The sequence below is a fragment of the Myotis nattereri genome (assembly GCF_964212035.1).
Source record: "Myotis nattereri genome assembly, chromosome: 8".
In the NCBI taxonomy this organism is placed as follows: Eukaryota; Metazoa; Chordata; class Mammalia; order Chiroptera; family Vespertilionidae; genus Myotis; species Myotis nattereri.
Genome location: NC_138083.1, coordinates 44998041 through 45016855, shown reverse-complemented (window position 1 = coordinate 45016855; position 18815 = coordinate 44998041). Strand labels below are relative to the sequence as shown.

The following is an 18815-nucleotide window of genomic DNA, read 5'->3' as shown; positions in this document are numbered from 1 at the left end:
ATTCAACCACAGGAGAATGCCTTGTGACTACTGGAAAGTGAGATTTTTTTAAAAATGTAGCACCTGTAGATGATTTCAAAAGAAAGGTTCCAGAGGTGATATGACAGTTACTATTTATAATACCAATAGCTTGCTCTTGCTTATTGATCTTTAGGCACCGTTTTGAATGTTTTTATTTGCTTTTATGTACTAAAAATATTTTTATTACTTTTTCCCCTATTTTTATATGGTTTTAAATTCTCTTCAGAAACAAACTGAGTTGAAAAGCTGTCTTACATGACTTCCTTAAAGGAATTTTAGCAAAAAAGGAAGTTCCAAATTCATATCAACTAGTATTTGACATTTATTTATTATCTTGGTAAGAATAATTTTTTTTCTTTAAGGGAATATTGACATTGCTTGAATAAGACTATGGTAGTTTAAAGGTAAATCTGAGGCTAGGAATATAAATTGAATTCATAGGTATGCACTGTATACACAGGAGTTAGTAACCCACTTCTTAGGTAAACAGCTAAACACCCATAGATAACTAATAATTATAAAAGCTGGGAGTTTCTAAAACATGTAAATATTCTTCATTAATTTATCATCAGAATTAATAGTTAACTAAAAGATAATACCAACTATCAGTGATTTTCAACCAGTATGCCACAAAAAAATTTTAAGACAGCAATACCTGACTATTTGGTCAGGGGCACGGACCTCTTTTACTTAAATTGTCAAATGAAAAAAATGACAACAGCCAACACAACAATAGCCGAGATCTTGTATGAATGAATCAAAATTACACCTATTTTTTTTTGTCAGACTGGCAAAAAATATATATTTTTAGGTTTGCTGTAGAATTTTAGTAATTAGTTTATGTGTGCTATAAGATGAAACAGTTGGAAACCCTGGATGATGTGGCTCAGTTGGTTGAGCATTGTTTGGTCCACCGAGAGGTCGCAGATTTGATTCCCTGTCAGGGTACATGTCTCAGTTGTGGACTTGATCCCCAATAAAGAGTGTGCAAGAGGCAGCTGATTGATGTTTCTCTCATTCCCTCTCCCTTCCTATCTAAAATAATACAAATATTTTTTTTTAAAGGTGGAAAACTGCTGATGTGTACATTCAAAAAAAGGGGAGGAGCACTATACTATACATATTTTTTCCCTAACATTTTCCATAATTTATTCCTAAAAACTAGAAAAATATATAGGGATGTAAGATCCACACATGAACAAGTTCTTAGGCCAACAATGCTATAACTAGACTTCTTAAGACAGGTGAGTTGAAAACTATCAACAGAAGGGCTGGAGCTACCCATTTAAGCCTGTGGTTTCTTTAAAATCTCAGATTAATTTCACTAGCACCTCATGAGGAGGATAGTAAATGTCACACAGTTGTAAAAGAAAGAGCTCCATACTATAAATTTTCCTTTTCAATTGTACTAGATAGTTCATTTATACAATTTGCATATAAAAAATCTAGTACTTTTCATGAATAAAGAGACCCAATTGTTTTTAAAAGTAATAACAAACTTACCAATGTTTTCTTCAGATAGTCTTAGAATCTCCTGGAACTGAGGTTTTACCTAAGCAATCCAAAGAAAAGATCCAAAAAAGTCTCAGGTTCATGGACCAGTCGATGAGTAAATAAATGAAATGTTTAATACTACTATATATTTATTTATTTTGCTTTATAGACCATTGATTCAAGTGTTCAGAAATGTAATCATTTTTAAGAGGTTTAGGATAAAAGAAGAGTCAGGTTACTAAAAATAATACTTTAAGAGATAAATATTTATAAAAATCAATTCAGGTCAGCAAGTATTTTCTGAAGAACCTTTAGTGTACTTCACTAAATTAATTCCCAAGATGATTTTAAATGCTTGAAATTACCACCTCCTAAAACTGAACCTGATGATAGAAGTGCTTTTTAGGTAGCTATTATATGATCAAAATTATTGAACAAAACATTTGCTGTATTTAGAAGGAATGAAAAGGAAATTGCATTCATTCAAGATATGCAACAAGTAACATATTCATCATGTGATATCCATCTGTTTAAATTAGTCTTTTATTTAAAATTCCTTAAAATTTAAACATCAAATAGTGAATTTCACTTAAGTATTTTAAGTTAGAACTAATCATTGTTTCAATATTTTATTATTAACATCATCACAGATTTCAGTTTTCAGGTCACTGAAGTCAATCTCTTACTGGTAAGTGCTAAAGTAGACTCTTACTTGCTTTTGTTAAAAAAAAATATATATATATATAGTAGTTACTTCTTTTAGAGATGCCAAATAATTTTTGTCACTATTGATAACAGTAAAATCAAATTATATTTGATAATTAGATTTTAGTGAAAAATATAAAATAATCTTGTTTATTCTACAGTAACATCAAGGTCTGGTTTTCCCCTCTTATTGGCAGCTCAATCATTCATTTACATATTCAAGTTAAATTGAGTTGAAGACCCCATTTAAAGATTAATCTACAGTTCTATAAATGAAAAGATACTGAGGCAATTCCCTCATTTCACACATGAAAAGACTAAGCCCAGATAAATTATTATAGGTCACAAACATAACAGGGACATAACTCATTTTCTGAATTTCATCCAGTCAACTATAGCAAACTGTTTTTGCTTTAAATGTTTCAGAAATGAGAGATTTAATAGGAAAGAGCTGCACAAAATTCTTACCTTTTAAATGTCTTGATTAATATTTGATTATAGCTACTACATATTTTTGTTTTTATTAGGTCTCTAAAGAACTTGCTTAACAACATTCCACGAAGACTAATGGATTAACAGGATTAAAGAAGAAATTGATATCTAAGGACATGGATATTTTAATACCTAAAACTACAAAATAACCTGGATAAACAAATGTGACAAAAGTTACTTTTGCTAGTGACTGAAAACTGCAGCATTTATCTCAAGTTTCCATGCTAGCCTTAGAGCTGGTATCCACAAAGTAAGTCTTCTATATAAGGTGCTTTGGTTCTACAGTCACCTGAGGTTTTGACTAAAGTGAAGTGAGCAAATAATTGCTTTCAATATCTGTGGTAGATCAGAAGCATATTCAAAGGATTGGTACTTTCTATGCTGAAACAGTGAGTAGATGTTCTATCCAAATCTGGATACAAACTAAGTTTAGGCTAAATCATCTTCTGAAAATCAGATATAAAGATAAGAATATTACGGACTAGAATTTTTTTTTTGCTATCATAATTTTCTAAGATATTAAAAGATAAATTAGAATAAAGGAAGGGCTCATGCTCTTATTTACTCTGTTATAGCATTAATTAACACATTACATTTTTATGGATCTTGCATATAAGAAAATATGGAATACAAGTTTTTACCTTAGTGTTTGTAAAAATTTTGCCAAATGTCCGGCAAAGGCGCCAGAAAAATCTGGAGAATTCATGGACACAGGCAGTTGAAGTAACATTAATTTTGCCAACTATTTCTATAAGTTGTGGCAACCTGAATATGAAAGGAAAGAAAAATAGGCAGGGGATACATATAAATTACTGTTTCCTTGCCAATTTCTGAAACAATGCAATCTTATAACCTCTTATGCTTTGGTTTTCATAGACAGTAAAGTTGGAAAACAAAGGAGTTGTTTGAGACCCTATGAAAAGGTCTTAAGTTTTCATTCTACTCAATAAACTTCTTAAAATAAATTTTAACCGCTTGTCATAAAATATATGGACCTCTGGTAGAATTCTGAATATGAAGTTAATGAGACTCGAATCAATGAATTTTGATGCTTCATACAAGAAGTTGGCTATTGTGGCATCCAGTTTAGCCTCAAAAATGAGAAGTCTTGATATAGTTTAAAATCCATCATCACCATTAATCAACAAGGCTAGAAGACAGATTCTTTTGACATAACACAGCAGCACTATCTTTGTAGATAAATCACTACACATCCAGCGGTGTAAATCTCTCCTAAACAAGTTTACCAGAGATGCTGCCAAGTTAGATTTTGTTCTATTTTTTTTATATTTTGTTATCTCTTCTATAACAAAAGGGCCAAGCTAAATATAGTGAGCTATCTTCCAATCATCTGAATGAGTTTGAACCAAATGATTTTGAAGGTGGGACTTACAATTGATTGACAACCCACAGTAAACTCTCCCAGCCTGTTGTACCCTCGTGTTCCAGCTGGTAATCATAAAGTTGTAGTAGCACTGCCAATTGCTCACGACTTCCAATAATAGTAGACACATCTTGAAGGGGTGACATAGGCCGGGGGAACCGTGTCACTATAAATAATAAAAGCAAAATACGTCATGTGGAAAATGGCAGTTTGGGAAGTTAGCTATTCTGTCAAAAGGAAAATAAAGTTCTACCTCCTAATCTTTATATAGCTTATTATAAACTTTACTGAGATGAATTAATTAAATCGTTTTTAGAAAAAAAAATTTTGTCACATTTTTTAATCTCAAAGTTAAGACTTTATGAAACTAAATAATTATAAACGAATACTGTAATGAATTAGTTTGCTAATGAGGAGTAAAATTTCACTTTAGGTTAAATCAAAATTGGCCCAGTGATATGATCTTAGCTAAATAGGAATTTAAATTTGGTATAAAAATAGAAATACTTGTAATTTCACCAGACTGTTTATGTCAATGGAATAGTAAATATGTTAAAATGTTTCCTTTGTGGAGTAATACATTAATAGGTTAATAGCAGGGAAAAAACTGTTTAATACCAGAGAATAATGATATAAAATACATTAAAGCTTCAGCTGACCAGATTGCATAAGAATTTAATCTCTATTAATAAATGCTTTATTTAAAAAAATTTTCATATTTGATAAACATTAAGTTAATATAAAGTACTAAAACCAGTAACCAGTAAAATAAGGCATATTGTACTATAAATATTATAACTAGGGTCTTATGTATATACTTTTAAAATTATGTAAATAAAACATGGATATACACTATTTTAAAGTTTGTACTGATGGGTTAGATCATAAGTAGATCCCAGGTTATTAAGAAAACACTTCTTGAGAGGTTGTTAAGTGAGTAAAGCATGCCAACAGCTGATTAACTGCTGATCAGAAAGTCCTAATGGCCCAACAACTCCTGCACAGAGGCTGACACCCAAAAAAGAGACAAATAAGGGTGCAGCATTTTCTCAAAACATACCAATGGTTCATGGTAATTATTAAAATTAAGAAAACATGAAATACACTTAATTTTTAAGATGCTCAAAGGCAACAGTAAGATGTTATTATCTGTCTATGGTGTGCAAGGTTTCTAATAATATATGGAGTATTACGTACAGATAAAGTTTATCCCTTGCTAGATGAGCTCTCCCATTTGCTATCGTAATACACAAACAAATAATTTGAGTAACATGGTATCCCTCACTATCTGAGGTTTCTGCTTTAATTTTCACAACCTCAACCCAGAAATCAATTAAATTTGGATGGTGAGGAATATTTGTACTTCATATTTCTACATCATGTCAAGGGACATCTGATATCATTTCAAATTATTGGTTACAATCTGCTATAATACAATGGAATGTTATTCCTTAAAAAAGTGGCAATTTATTAGAAAATAATGGAACAATGAAAAGTAAAACAGATATGTTAAGACTTACTGTAGGGAGAAATTAAAAGAGGAAATAAAAAAGACAGGAAAGTCCCTAAGCAGATTAACTGCCTTCCTGAGTGAGGGGCAGAACCTGAAAAGGCCAGCTCTGAGTGCCTTATGAAGACTAATCTTAAAAGTTTGAATTTTCATTCTCCTCAATAATATCACTTAAAAATATTAAAGCCTACTCTATCCATTCTCAATTTTCCAAGTAAAATTGACATTCAAACAGCATATACCATTTTTATGGTGTATTTTGTGCATCCTGGACACACTGATTTATATCCCTAAGATTATAGGTAACCCACACTTTGTTTTTAATATGAAAAGTTCAATTCTAAAAAAATTTAAGTGTCTGTTGCTGTTCTCAATGTTATATTCTTTTGTCTATCAGAAGACAGTAAGAGACAGTGATAATTTTACAAATCTGAAAAAGCTGAGAAGACTCTCATAAATAGTAATAGCTTGTCTATACTAGGTACAGTGGGGTCACCTACTGCCATTGATCAAAGGTCACTTACTCATTAGCTGGACACAGATAAGAAAATATTGGCTTTTGCTATCAATTTCACAAATTTCTGAAAATAAATCATATTCCTTCTTGGGGGGGGGGGGGGAGAATTCTGCCGCATATGCTTTTATTCTTTGCAAGGACATAGTAGGAAAGAATAACACATTTACCTTTCCCTAAGTAAGATGAAACAGCTGGGTAAGAAAAAAGATAAAGTGGAAATGAAAAGCTTCATAAACTGGCACTCATTAGTATTAAGTAGATCTTTTTTTAATTCAGCTCTATTAATGAAATACTTATTTCAGTCACCAAAAAAAGGTTATAAAAAGATTATAGATTATGAATAGAAAGTTTAAAATAATACCATGAAGCTTATCCATAAAAGATGAAGACACATGACCACAAATTCCACACAGACTTATAATACATGTTAGTAAGTATGCTGCCATATAAAGTGATTTTCAAAATTTTAATAAAAAAAAATTCTTTGGGGAGTGAGGCTACTAATACCCTGCATCTCCCTTCCACAATTTTGGTTCAGTACCTTCTATCTGTGGCACTTCACCATGAAGCTTGGCTTTGCTGGAGAAAGGGGCATTCTGCAGCACGAATGCAAAGAGAGATGGGATCAAGGACTGCAAGGCAGAAAGATACATGTGGAGCTTATGTTCATCCAGCCCATGTTCTCCTTCCTGAAACATAAGGAATTGAAAGCTCATTTTAGTCTTTTGAAATTACGTATTTATGATGCTCTTTCTTTCTGTGGCAAATAATAAAATATTTAAGGGCCTGTATACTAGACTCATAGCATAACACCTAATGGAGAGGTCCACAAATCATAATTTTTCTAAGTATGTGAAAATATGAAAAAGCACAGAAGTAACAGAATCTTTTATATGGAAAACTTCAGGGTGAACAATCATTTCTATTGGTATGGACCTTCTTTTATAGCTTTTTTTTTTTTTAAAGGAGGGTCTTATTTTTAAAAATTTTATTAAGTCTGTATAAAGAAAAGTGAACCACAGGAATATTTTCAATGCTCAATGGCTAAACCTACAGCAGTGCTTACTGCTTTCCCTCTCCTACTTTCTATACAGATTTGGTGACATTTGTAACTGATAGCATTGAAAGCATTTTAAAACAAGTGAACACATAGAAGAAATTTCAAAAAGAAAAAAAGAGATAACAGAAAGAAAAAAGAGTAAGAAGGATGAGTATATAACATTTAACCAAATGCTAAATATTTCACTCTAGTCGTTTATTTATAGTTTTACTTTAATACTCAGGATTTATAGAAAAAAGTTCGATTTTAAATTATATATATATTTATATATTCACCTTGAGAGCAGTTATAATGCTTTATGTAAGAGCCTTTATACTAGTAGATCTTTAAAATTTGGGGTAGAAAGGGCAAGAGTTGGAAGTCAAAGACTTCTATCAGATCCTTGTTCTGACATTTTACAGCTAAGTAACCCAAGTTACTTAAACACCTAATCTCCTCACAAAAACCAAAATACAATTCAAAGGATTATAGGAATGAAATAATATATTGTATATATAAAGTATATAACTTAATGGCATATGATAGGCATTAAAGAAATGTTCGTTTTTCTTCTAGACTCCAAAATAAACTCTTAGTAAGAAAAATAGATCTAAGTGTTTCTATTGTTTTAACTCTTTTACTTGGAAAAAATGAAAAGTTCATTTTAAAAGGTGAGGAAATGAACAACTGCAGTGAAATAAACACAGTTAAAGCATTTTGCCATTGTGTGAAGAAGAACGCTTCGGAGACTCATATTTTAGTTATCTCTGCATTTTGGGACTGGACTTGATCCTTCAAAGTATTTTACGTCTTCAGAAAAGAATAGGAAGAGCCAGCTTTCTGAATAATGTATTAGCAAACTCAGATCATGTCCTTTCTCCTCTAGCTTTAGAAGAGCAGAACTTCCTCAAACCTCCCCTGGCTCCAGTCCAACAGAATCTTTAATTGGTAATTTATTAGAATGTTCATCTAAGTGGTACTTTCTGTCTTTGCTTCCCAATATTTTGTCAAGATGCTTTAGAACACACCTTTTAAATTTCTATAAACTACATAAACAAAGAGAACGTTTACCCTGAGAAGTTTTTCAATCTTGCTCAGCAATGTAGGTATAAGATGAGACTGTAAATTTCCAAGTTCTGTAGTCCAGGCAGCATAAGCTGGTAAAAATACTTGATGTGTTGCACTAACTACTCTTTCTGAGGGATCACCCAAGGCTGACAGCAACAATTCAAAACCCTGCCAAAACAACAACAAAAAGCAAAAAGCAGGCAAAATGTAGATTTTTTTAAAAAAGAATAAACTTAAGAAAATAACTCAATAAAAAGTAGTAAGTACACACTGCAGTACATTTAGAGAACATTTGAAGAAAGAAAGCCATCCATAATCCCACCCTTCCCATTTTCTTTAAAGAAAATGCCATGTATAAACTGATGAGGAAACAAAGGAGAGCGGTGGTAAACATGCATGCTTGTTGCCAGTTTCCTGTATAAATGAATCACAGCATTCTTCCTTCTGAATTGCAGAACTGAAACCAGGCAGCCAACCCAACTGGTTAAAGGGGACATAATTGCCATCCCTACTATAGATTATAGAGTATCTGAATCAGATTTGAAATATTATCTGGAATTTTAAAATGAAGTAAATGGGGTTTAATCTGAAAAACACACCTGTTGATATTTGTCTGGATCATCAATGTATCCCATAATGATACCGAGGCTTTTGATCACAGCTTCCCTTACCAAATCTGCCTTATCTTCCATTAACATTTGTTGCAACATTGAAAGAACCAAGGAGCTACGAATTTCTTTCTGAAAATAAAAAGAGGTTTTTGCTATTTATTTACACCAGCAGCAGAAAAATATGGAAAATAACAGATATCCACATATTCAAAATGCGGATTAAATATATATTAACATTTTCCTATGTTTGTTTCAAGTCTTCATTTTTTGAAGAGATAGAACATTACGAGTAGAGCCAAAGTATTACTCTCCTCTCCCCTCTCCCACCTTCTTCTATCCTCCCTCTCTAAAGGTAGCAGCATCTATCCTGAATTCAGTATTAATTATCTCCCAGCATGTTTTATACCTTTGCTAAATAGTGCAAACCCTTAGAGCACATTGTAGCAGGCATTTCTGGCAAGTCACCAAAGTCAACACTCTGCTATAAATGGACAATGAGTCTTCTATCACTACCTATTCAACTCAGAGAAAAGTGTTGAAAGTTATAACAGGAGGGTTACAAAAATTACTCTGGCAATCAAAGCATTTGCCTGATGTAGGGAGTGTGGAAACATAAAATCCTAGTGTTCCTATTTTTTAAAGAACTGAGAAAAAAATTCAAACAGGATAGTAAAATATGAAGTGGAAAAGTACTTTAATAAGAATTGCATTGCTATTCTCAGATGCTACTATTTAATATAATGCCAACCACTGCTGTGTCTTAATTTCACATAATTTTTTTCTCACAGTTAAAGAATGTTAATAGTTTTCAGCCGGGCAAACTACGGCCCGGATCCGGCCCATTTGAAATGAATAAAACTAAAAAAAAAAAAAAAAAGACCGTACCCTTTTATGTAATGATGTTTACTTTGAATTTATATTAGTTCACACAAACACTCCATCCATGCTTTTGTTCCGGCCCTCTGGTCTAGTTTAAGAACCCATTGTGGCCCTCGAGTCAAAAAGTTTGCCCACCCCTGGTTTAGCCTAATTAATAGCTGAAGCTAGAATGAAGAGTTATCACTATACAAAGTCTTGCGTTTCCTTCCCTTCTTTGTAACATTATTGTAACTTAATTAATTTATAACAATTCTTTAAACCTAAACTTGTTTAGGTTCTTTTGACATATAATGGTTAGAATAAAATAAAAATGAAAGATGTGATCATTTTCATAAATTTACAGTGTGATTTGGTATGCAGAGCAAAGTCTGACATTTTTAAATGACCTAGATTTTGTTTTGACTTTTTAGAAACAGATATGTAATTTTAGCAAATTTCAGTCACATTTAGGTTGGTGAATATGCCTTCAGGTATAGCCTTGTTTATTTATCCTTTAGGCCAGGGGTCCTCAAACTACGGCCCGCGGGCCACATGCAAATACAAATATTGTATTTGTTCCCGTTTTGCTTTTTTTACTTCAAAATAAGAGATGTGCAGTGTGCATAGGAATTTGTTCATAGTTTTTTTTTAAACTATAGTCCGGCCCTCCAACGGTCTGAAGGACAGTGAACTGGCCCCCTGTTTAAAAAGTTTGAGGACCCCTGCTTTAGGCTAAAAACTGCCCCCCTCCCAATGCATTAAAGTATCTTAATATTAAGATACTTTAAATATCAGTCTAAATATTGGTTTAAAAATTAGCTTCTTATTTAGTATTAGCATGGACCATGGGACAGAGGTACATAAACTTCAGCTGGGTATGTGCTTCACACTGATCTAGGCTGAGGTCAACTGTGGCAGTTAGTTTCAGGATGCCCCAGGGAACTCACAGGACAAGTCAGGAGGTGTTACCACACTGAGATTTTACATGACCAGTTACAGTGTGAGATGAGGCCAGTGGAGATCCATGGAGGAAGCTTAAGTCTATTATTAATACTGCTTAGCATTCTAGTATTAGGAGCAGTGTGGAACAGCTTCCTTATCATTTGCAAGCATGTGATGTTCACCTTTATCTTGAAACTATAAATAATAGGACGCTCAAACTCACTCAAGTATATCTATCTATATGACTTGTCACAATAATGTAACAGTTTTTTCCTATAGGATAAACATTAAAAAATTTTCATTATGCCTAGTTCCTGGTGAATATATGGGAAAATAACTCCAAGGTACTGTTGATAGGACTATAAATCTATGCTATCTTGGTTGGGGTCAATTTATCACTGTCAAAATAAAAAAAAAGCAAATGCTGAAAGAAGCAAGATGCAGAGGTATTAACAGTATGAGAAATTTTTAAAATGCACAGATACCCAAGCAAAAAACTGTAAATAGAGTTTATTGTTGGGGATATAGAACACTGTATATTATATAATTAATTTTGGGTAAGAAAATTTTAAAGAATATAAAAAAATTATAAAGCTGGTGTAAGCATAAATTTTTATTTTCTGTAAGTAATAATTATAAAGTCTTAACACTAGATAGATATCTTTGCAGAAGATGACTAGGGGCCAGAGGGGGGAGTCTTTTATTTTCATTTTACTTTTTTTCTGTACTGTATAACTATTTATTTATTTATTTTTATTTTTTAAAAAATATATTTTATTGATTTTTTATAGAGAGGAAGGGAGAGGGATAGAGAGTTAGAAACATCGATGAGAGAGAAACATTGATCAGCTGCCTCTTGCACACCCCCAACTGGGATGTGCCCGCAACCAAGGTACATGCCCTTGACCGGAATCGAACCTGGGACCCTTGAGTCCGCAGGCTGATGCTCTATCCACTGAGCCAAACCGGTTAGGGCAACAATTTATTTTTAACAACAAAAATATATTGTTACTGAGCGACACTATGGCTACTCTTTTTTCTTTCCATTTTTTCTGAATAAAAAAAAACATTAAATTTTACTTAAAAACACACACAGTTGTTTGACTATTGGTTTCTCACTCTTCACTAAAGGGCATGTTAATAGTAAATGCAGAGTTATCACTATACAAAGTCTTTCCTTTCCTTCCATAAATAGCTCATTACTGTATAATTCCACTTTTGTATCCTTTTAAAAGAACAAGTTTCAAAAATGACCCTTTAAGACAGGAGTCTTGGCTTTGAGGACCATAAGGCCTCTCTATTGCAACTACTCAACTCTGCTGTTGTAGGGTGAAAGCAGACACAGATAATCCATAAACACATGGGTGTGGCTGTGTTCCAATAAAAATATTTATAAAAACGGGTTATGGACTAGATTCAGTGTCCTGGCTGTAGTTTGTCAATCTCTGCTTTAAATTATGATTGTTTAAATTAAAATAATTGTGATGTCACTTCATTCTTCTACTCCTAAGCACCCATGGGAAGATACCTAAAAATGGTTCTCATTCTTTGTGGTTGCAGACTCCTACTATCATTTAAAAATAAATGAGCATATCAAAGAGAATTGTTTGGGTAAGTAATACCTATTGATATTTATCATCTTAGAAATTAAGACTAGGAAATTTAAAATATGTATCAATTTATTTAAAAATAAACTCATTAGGCTAACAAATAATATTTTAATGAAAATAACTTCATAAAACAAAGCAATGAACAAGAAGAATGGTGTTGTTTTACATTTTATTGCAAAATCTTTTTAATGTCTGACTTAAAAGAAGATATGTAGATTTTCTTATCTGCTCCGAATTCAATTGTTGTGATATTTTGTACTGGTTGAAGTATTTAAAAAAATATGGCCTCACACAGAAATGCAATTAAAAAAGGGAGGAGTATTTTAATAGTCTTTTCTGATAAGAATAGATATTTTACTTTGTACGCTCAAATTGGACAAGTGGTAGTTTCTTAAAAGTTAGTTGCAATGTAGAATCTGAAACCATGATACGGTTCATTGCTAATAACAAGGTAAGCTCTTTAAAGTCTGATACATTAGATTCCATTGGACTATCTTGAACTTTGCTTCTAATTATTACCCACGCACGAATTTGAGTATTTTACATTGGTCACTTGAGAAATAATGGACTGCAGAGTTATGCAGATATTATTCAATATTGACACGTTTTCCAAAATTCTTGTTCTCACTTAAAGTTCCAATTTTATCACTGGCAATAAATGCCATCTACTTGTTTTCCTTGAAGTGACAGGGTCATTTTCATGAAAATGCTTGACAAATACCAAAGTCTGAATAACCATAAATTGTTTGTCAATCAGTGGTCTGTCAAATAAAATCAGTAGCCCATGAAAAAATGTAGCTAGTTCAGCTCAGAACGCAAACTACTTTGAGTGCTTTTCATAAAACAGCCATTAAATTTTATGCAGCAAAAAGGCTCAATATCAGTATTTTCTATTTCATCAAAAATATTAAAAACAGACATACACAAGAGAAAAGATTTAGGAGAATTAATAATTTAACCAATTCATCAAACTTATTTTTAAGTGAAATTGACTTTTTCTGATCAAACTTATTTTTAGGTGAAATTGACTTTTTCTGTAAGTGCATGGTGGTGAGGAATACAATTATTACCAGTATATTTGGGTGTCACTGCCTTGATTAGTGTTAATACACTGGCATTGTTTCCCATTATAACTTTTGCACCAACCGTGTAAATGTCAACATAGAGAACAAGACAAAACATGTTTTAATATTATTATGAAAATACTTTTCTCTTGATGGACCTCTTTGAAAGAATGTCAAGTGAACCCTCAGAGTCCTCAGACCTGCTCATACAATTGAATTTATTTACACTCATGCAAAATCAATGGCTAATGTGCCCGTCTGCAATGCCATATTATATCAATGTAACGCTTTTCTTTTTTATTCATCTTTTTCTTTTATTAGGACAGCATGCCCAAAGAGAATTTGGATTAAAATGTCTAAGACACTTGGGAAAAGGTTTCTCTATTATTTAAAAGGAAAAAATGTTTGTAAGGAAAAAATGACAATTCTTACAGGAAGGTAAGGTGCCAAAGCTCCACAGGATTCTGCCACAAGCAGTCGTCTTTCTGGGTATTTGTGATTAATCTAGAGTAAAAAGCACATCAAGAATAAACAACATAGTCTTCCTTCCTCCAACAGAGCATTATTTTTCACCACAAATCCTGTTAAAAATACAATAAAGCTTCTCTTTTCCACTCTGGGAATCCCTGTGTATATCTGAATCAGGAATAAGGAAATCAGAGAAAGACTAAAAAACGAGGTCACAGGGCTTATCTGTTAAAGAAAAAAGGATAAAGCAAAGGTGAAAATTTGGCAAGGTGTCTATTGTGGGCTTGCCTAAGACTAGGCTTTCCTTAGGATGGTGGGGACAACTTTTTCCTTCCATACAAACATTAGTATATTTGGAAAACCCAGCTTCCGAATACTATACTAGAGGCCCTGTGCACAGATTTGTGCACTGGTGGGGTCCCTTGGCCTGGCCTGCACCCTTTTGGAATCCGGGACCCCTTGGGGGATTGTCAGACTGCTGGTTTTGGCCCAATCCCTGTAGGCCAGGACGAGGGACCCCACCAGTGAATGAACCCATGCACTGGGCTCTAGTATGCATATAAGATCTTTGGTTAACAATCTCTTCCCGCCCTCCTCCCTCCCCCGCTTTCTTCTGAGATTCATCAGTCTGTTACATGTTTCCATGCCTGTGCGTTGAGCGTCTACCCCCTGGTGGTCAGTGCGTGTCATAGCTACTGGTCAAAGAGTCGCTTAGGCTTTTATATATATATACGGTTTATGACAGGAATGACTCATTAGTCTTCTTTTGTAGCTAAGGCAGTGGTTCTCAACCTTCCTAATGCTGCGACCCTTTAATACAGTTCCTCATGTTGTGGTGACCCCCAATTTCATTGTTACAAATTGAACATAATTAAAGCATAGTGATTAATCACAAAAACAAAATTATATATGTGTTTTCCGATGGTTTTAGGCGACCCCTGTGAAAGGGTCGTTCGACCCACAAAGGGGTTGAGACCCACAGGTTGAGAACCGCTGAGTTAAGGGATTAAAAATTGGTTAATCAATTATTTAACCAATGCCTTAGACTAGTGATGAGATTTTGTTTTCAAAGTAAGCAGACTTTAATCCATTTATGTTTGCATATGCACGATGAAGGGATTTTGCTATTGTGATGACTACACTGAATCAAAACAAAAAATATCCAAAAGAAAAAGAGACATATGCTGGGTTTTGTTCCCATATGTCGTCTTCGTAGAATATAAATTTTTCGCCGAAACCGGTTTGGCTCAGTGGATAGAGCGTTGGCCTGCGGACTGAGAGGTCCCAGGTTCGATTCCGGTCAAGGGCATGTGCCTGGGTTGCGGGCATATCCCCAGTAGGAGATGTGCAGGAGGCAGCTGATCGATGTTTCTCTCTCATCGATGTTTCTAACTCTCTATCTCTCTCCCTTCCTCTCTGTAAAAAATCAATAAAATATATTTAAAAAAAAAAAAAAAGAATATAAATTTTTCTTTGACTGGAAAAGAGGTATATCTGCTCTCATATTTCCATATGAAAGGTGACATAATTCATTAAAGTATTGGATGCCTAAAATTAGGAAAAGAAATTATATAGCAATCTATTGGGCAAAAAACTGGAGGTAGGCAGCTAGATAGATCCCTAATATCCATGTTTATTCAGGTTACAGAAGAGGTGGTGGTAGAAATGTTTATAACTGACATTTTTGAATTAAATTCAGAAATAGTAACCTCAAAGTAGAATGGTTTGAATGTCCAAGTGTGTTCTACATAAATTTTCATTTTGCTTTTCTTTAGTCTAGCTCAGTGAGTCTCAAAATTAAATGTACATAAAAAAATCAAATGTATTAGCAACGAACAAACAGAAAATAAAATTTTAAAAATTCTATTTATAGTAATATCAAAAAGAAAATACTTAGGAATAAATTAAACAAAAAAGTACATAAATGATATTATGAAAACTACAAAACATTGTTGAAAAAAATTTAAAGACCTAAATAAATAGAAATACATCTTAAATTCATGGATTGGAAAGTTTACTATTATTAGGATGGCAATAATCTCCAAATTGATCTACAGATTTAATGCAATCCTTATGAAAATTCCAGCTGGCTTCTTTGCAGAAATTGGCAAGCTGATCCTAAAATTCATATGACAATTCAAGGGACCCAGATTAGCCAAAATAATCTTGAACTATGAGAACTAAGTTTGAAGGGTTGGGGATTATATTTGAGGTGATAAAATTGTTCTAAGATTGATTGTGGTGGTAGTTGTATAATTCTGTGAATATACTAAAAAACACTGAACTGTACACTTAGAGTGGGTAAATTATACAGTATATGAATTGTACTTTGATACAACTTATAAAGGAATTGAAAAAAATTATAAAAGAATAATTGTCCAGAATTATATGTGTTGTTTCCAAGTTAATTTGACTCTCAGTGATTATTAGTCTCACTCTAAATTAGTATGTACAATAATCTATAGATGACATAAAAAATGACTATGCATAATGTTCACTTCCAGATATAACTCCATAACATTTTAAAAAGAAAAATAAATACTAAAAGGAACTGGAACAGAATTCTAAAAGACTATATGCTTTAGTGATACTCCAGAGACCAATATTTTTTAAGAATAAGTGACCATACTACTATGAATAAGTAAGTAAGAAAGCCATCATTTTAAGATGGAAAAATAAGCTACTTAATTACCTAAACTTCAAGTCTAGAAAGTCAAGATTCTGAGTTCTACAGAGAACTGGAATATTAAAATTCAATATAAAACCGTAAGTATTGTTCACAGTGAGTTGAATTATAAACACTAAAATCTCCTACATCAAAGATTTACACTCTATATTCTCTATATTTTAACATATAACTATAAACATACATAAGATATTATTTCTGTTACCTACCTACTTACCTATCCACAAAGATACACACATACCTTCTTGCTCTCCCTTGAGGTTATCAGGTTTACTCCCATCTCAAGGCTTTTGTATTTCTAGTATCTCACTTAATTCAGATCCTTGCCTAAACATCACTTCCTCAGATTTCTTCTCTGACCACCCTTTCTAAAATAGCATTCCCCATCGCTCCCTAGCCCTTATCCTGCTTTATTTTATTAGAGGCCTGGTGTATGACATTTGTGCACTGGGGGGAATAGGGGGGGTTCCCTCAGCCCGGCCTGTGCGCTCTCGCAGTCTAGGAGCCCTCAGGGGTTGTCTGACTGATGGCTTAGGCTCATGGGGAGCGGGCCTAAGCCGTCAGTCAGACATCCTTAGTGCTGCTGCGAAGGTGGAAGAGGTTCCTGCCACCACCACTGCACTAGCCAGCTGTGAGCCGGCTTCTGGCTGAGTGGTGCTCCCCCTGTGGGAGCGCACTGACCACTAGGGGGCAGCTCCTGCATTGAGCATCTGCCCCTGGTGGTCAGTGCACATCACAGTGACCTGTCCTTCTGCTGTTCGGCAGATTTGCATATTAGCCTTTTATTATATAGGACAGCTTATAACACTATAAAACACTATATCATTGATTTGTTTACTCTTATCACAACGATGTCTTTGTGTTTATTTCCCCATTGTATTCCTAGGAACTATCCAGTACTGGAACTAGTGTTTCTTAAATATTTGTTGGGAGAATGAATACTGCAAAACATCCCAGATCATCCTTAAGCACTATTAAATCACAGTGCTGGACTATACAAATTGCAGCATAATTCATATCCCACATATTTCCTAATGGCATTTAAAAAGAAGATATGAACATTTATGATAACCTAGAATATAATAGCTAGGGGAAATCCCAATAGGTACTATTATTATTTTTAAATATATTTTCATTGATTTCGGAGAGGAAGGGCGAGGGAGAGATAGAAACATCAATGATGAGAGAGAACCATTGATTGGCTGCCTCCTGCATGCCCCCTACTGCGGATCGAGCCCGCCACCTGGGCATGTTCCCTTGACTGAAATCGAACCTGGTACCTTTCAGTCCACAGGCCAACGCCCTATCCATTAAGTAAACCTGCAAGGGTGAACCCAATAAATTTACCTGTTCCCAACACTGTGGTAAAAGTTCAGCTTCTACACGCGTTGGTCCAACATGACGTGCAAATGCTACACAACCCGTCAGTATCATTTGCCTGAAAATAATACAAATAAATAAAAACGTGTTTTTTTAGAAAGTACAACTAGGACTAAGGGTAAAAATGAGTCAGCTCTGTAATTCACATGAAATACAATATTTTTGTATAATCAAAATAGACATTTCCAATAATGGACTAGACTCCACCAATAGTGAGTTCCTTAAGATGTGTGTCCCTACCAGTGGCCACACCATTTATGAGACATGTTGTGAGGGTTCTCTATTGGTGTGAAGCTGAAACTCAAACTCCTAAATTAACTTCCTACATATGCATTCTGCGAGTATATGTCCAATGCTTCAGCTCCTATTGAACTTCAGTTTTTAGCCACTAAAACTATCAGTGATTGTTCCCCAGTATTTCTATAATAAAAACTATGAATTCATATTAGTAAAATGGTATTTATCTAATCAGAATTTTTGGTACTGCACTTAAGATAACTGGAAGACAGCTTGTGACATGGCTCCCAATGACATCCATCTCCTGACATCCACATCCTTGTATAATCCCAATCTCCTGAGTTGTAGACAGTACTTAAGGATTTGCTTTTAATGGAAAGAACAATGGCCAAAGTGATGGATTATCACTCCTGAGATTAGGTTACAAAAGTCTGTGATTTCCATCTGGTGGGTGTCTTAGCTGCCTTCTAACCTGGCACGCTTTGATGACGTATGCTGCCAATTGGAGGCCTTTGTGGCCAGGAATTGAAGGCAGCCTTTCACCAAAAACCAGTGAGGAACTGAGACCCTCAGTCCAAAAACCCGTGAGAAACTGAATTCTGCCAACAGCCAATCATGTGGGTGAGCTTAGAAGCAAATCCTTCCCTAGTGAAGACTTGAGGCGACTATATGTCCAGCCAATACCTTGATTACAGCTTTATAAGAGACGCTGAAGCAGAGAACCCAAAT

The 18815-nt window shown here is 33.9% G+C and overlaps 1 protein-coding gene across 4 annotated transcripts in view; it reads right to left on the bottom strand.

The window, feature by feature from the left end:
* Positions 1 to 18815, bottom strand: part of RELCH (RAB11 binding and LisH domain, coiled-coil and HEAT repeat containing) — a gene marked incomplete at its 5' end in the record, with an annotated part of 96313 nt that overhangs the window by 28343 nt on the left and 49155 nt on the right. For all 4 annotated transcript variants that reach the window (XM_081096653.1, XM_081096654.1, XM_081096656.1 and 1 more), the window contains 8 exons: positions 1525 to 1573; positions 3354 to 3477; positions 4106 to 4262; positions 6665 to 6812; positions 8234 to 8398; positions 8830 to 8970; positions 13748 to 13819; positions 17817 to 17907. In XM_081096653.1, the coding sequence (XP_080952779.1) occupies positions 1525 to 1573; positions 3354 to 3477; positions 4106 to 4262; positions 6665 to 6812; positions 8234 to 8398; positions 8830 to 8970; positions 13748 to 13819; positions 17817 to 17907 (947 nt within the window). The remainder of the gene's footprint in view (positions 1 to 1524; positions 1574 to 3353; positions 3478 to 4105; positions 4263 to 6664; positions 6813 to 8233; positions 8399 to 8829; positions 8971 to 13747; positions 13820 to 17816; positions 17908 to 18815) is intronic.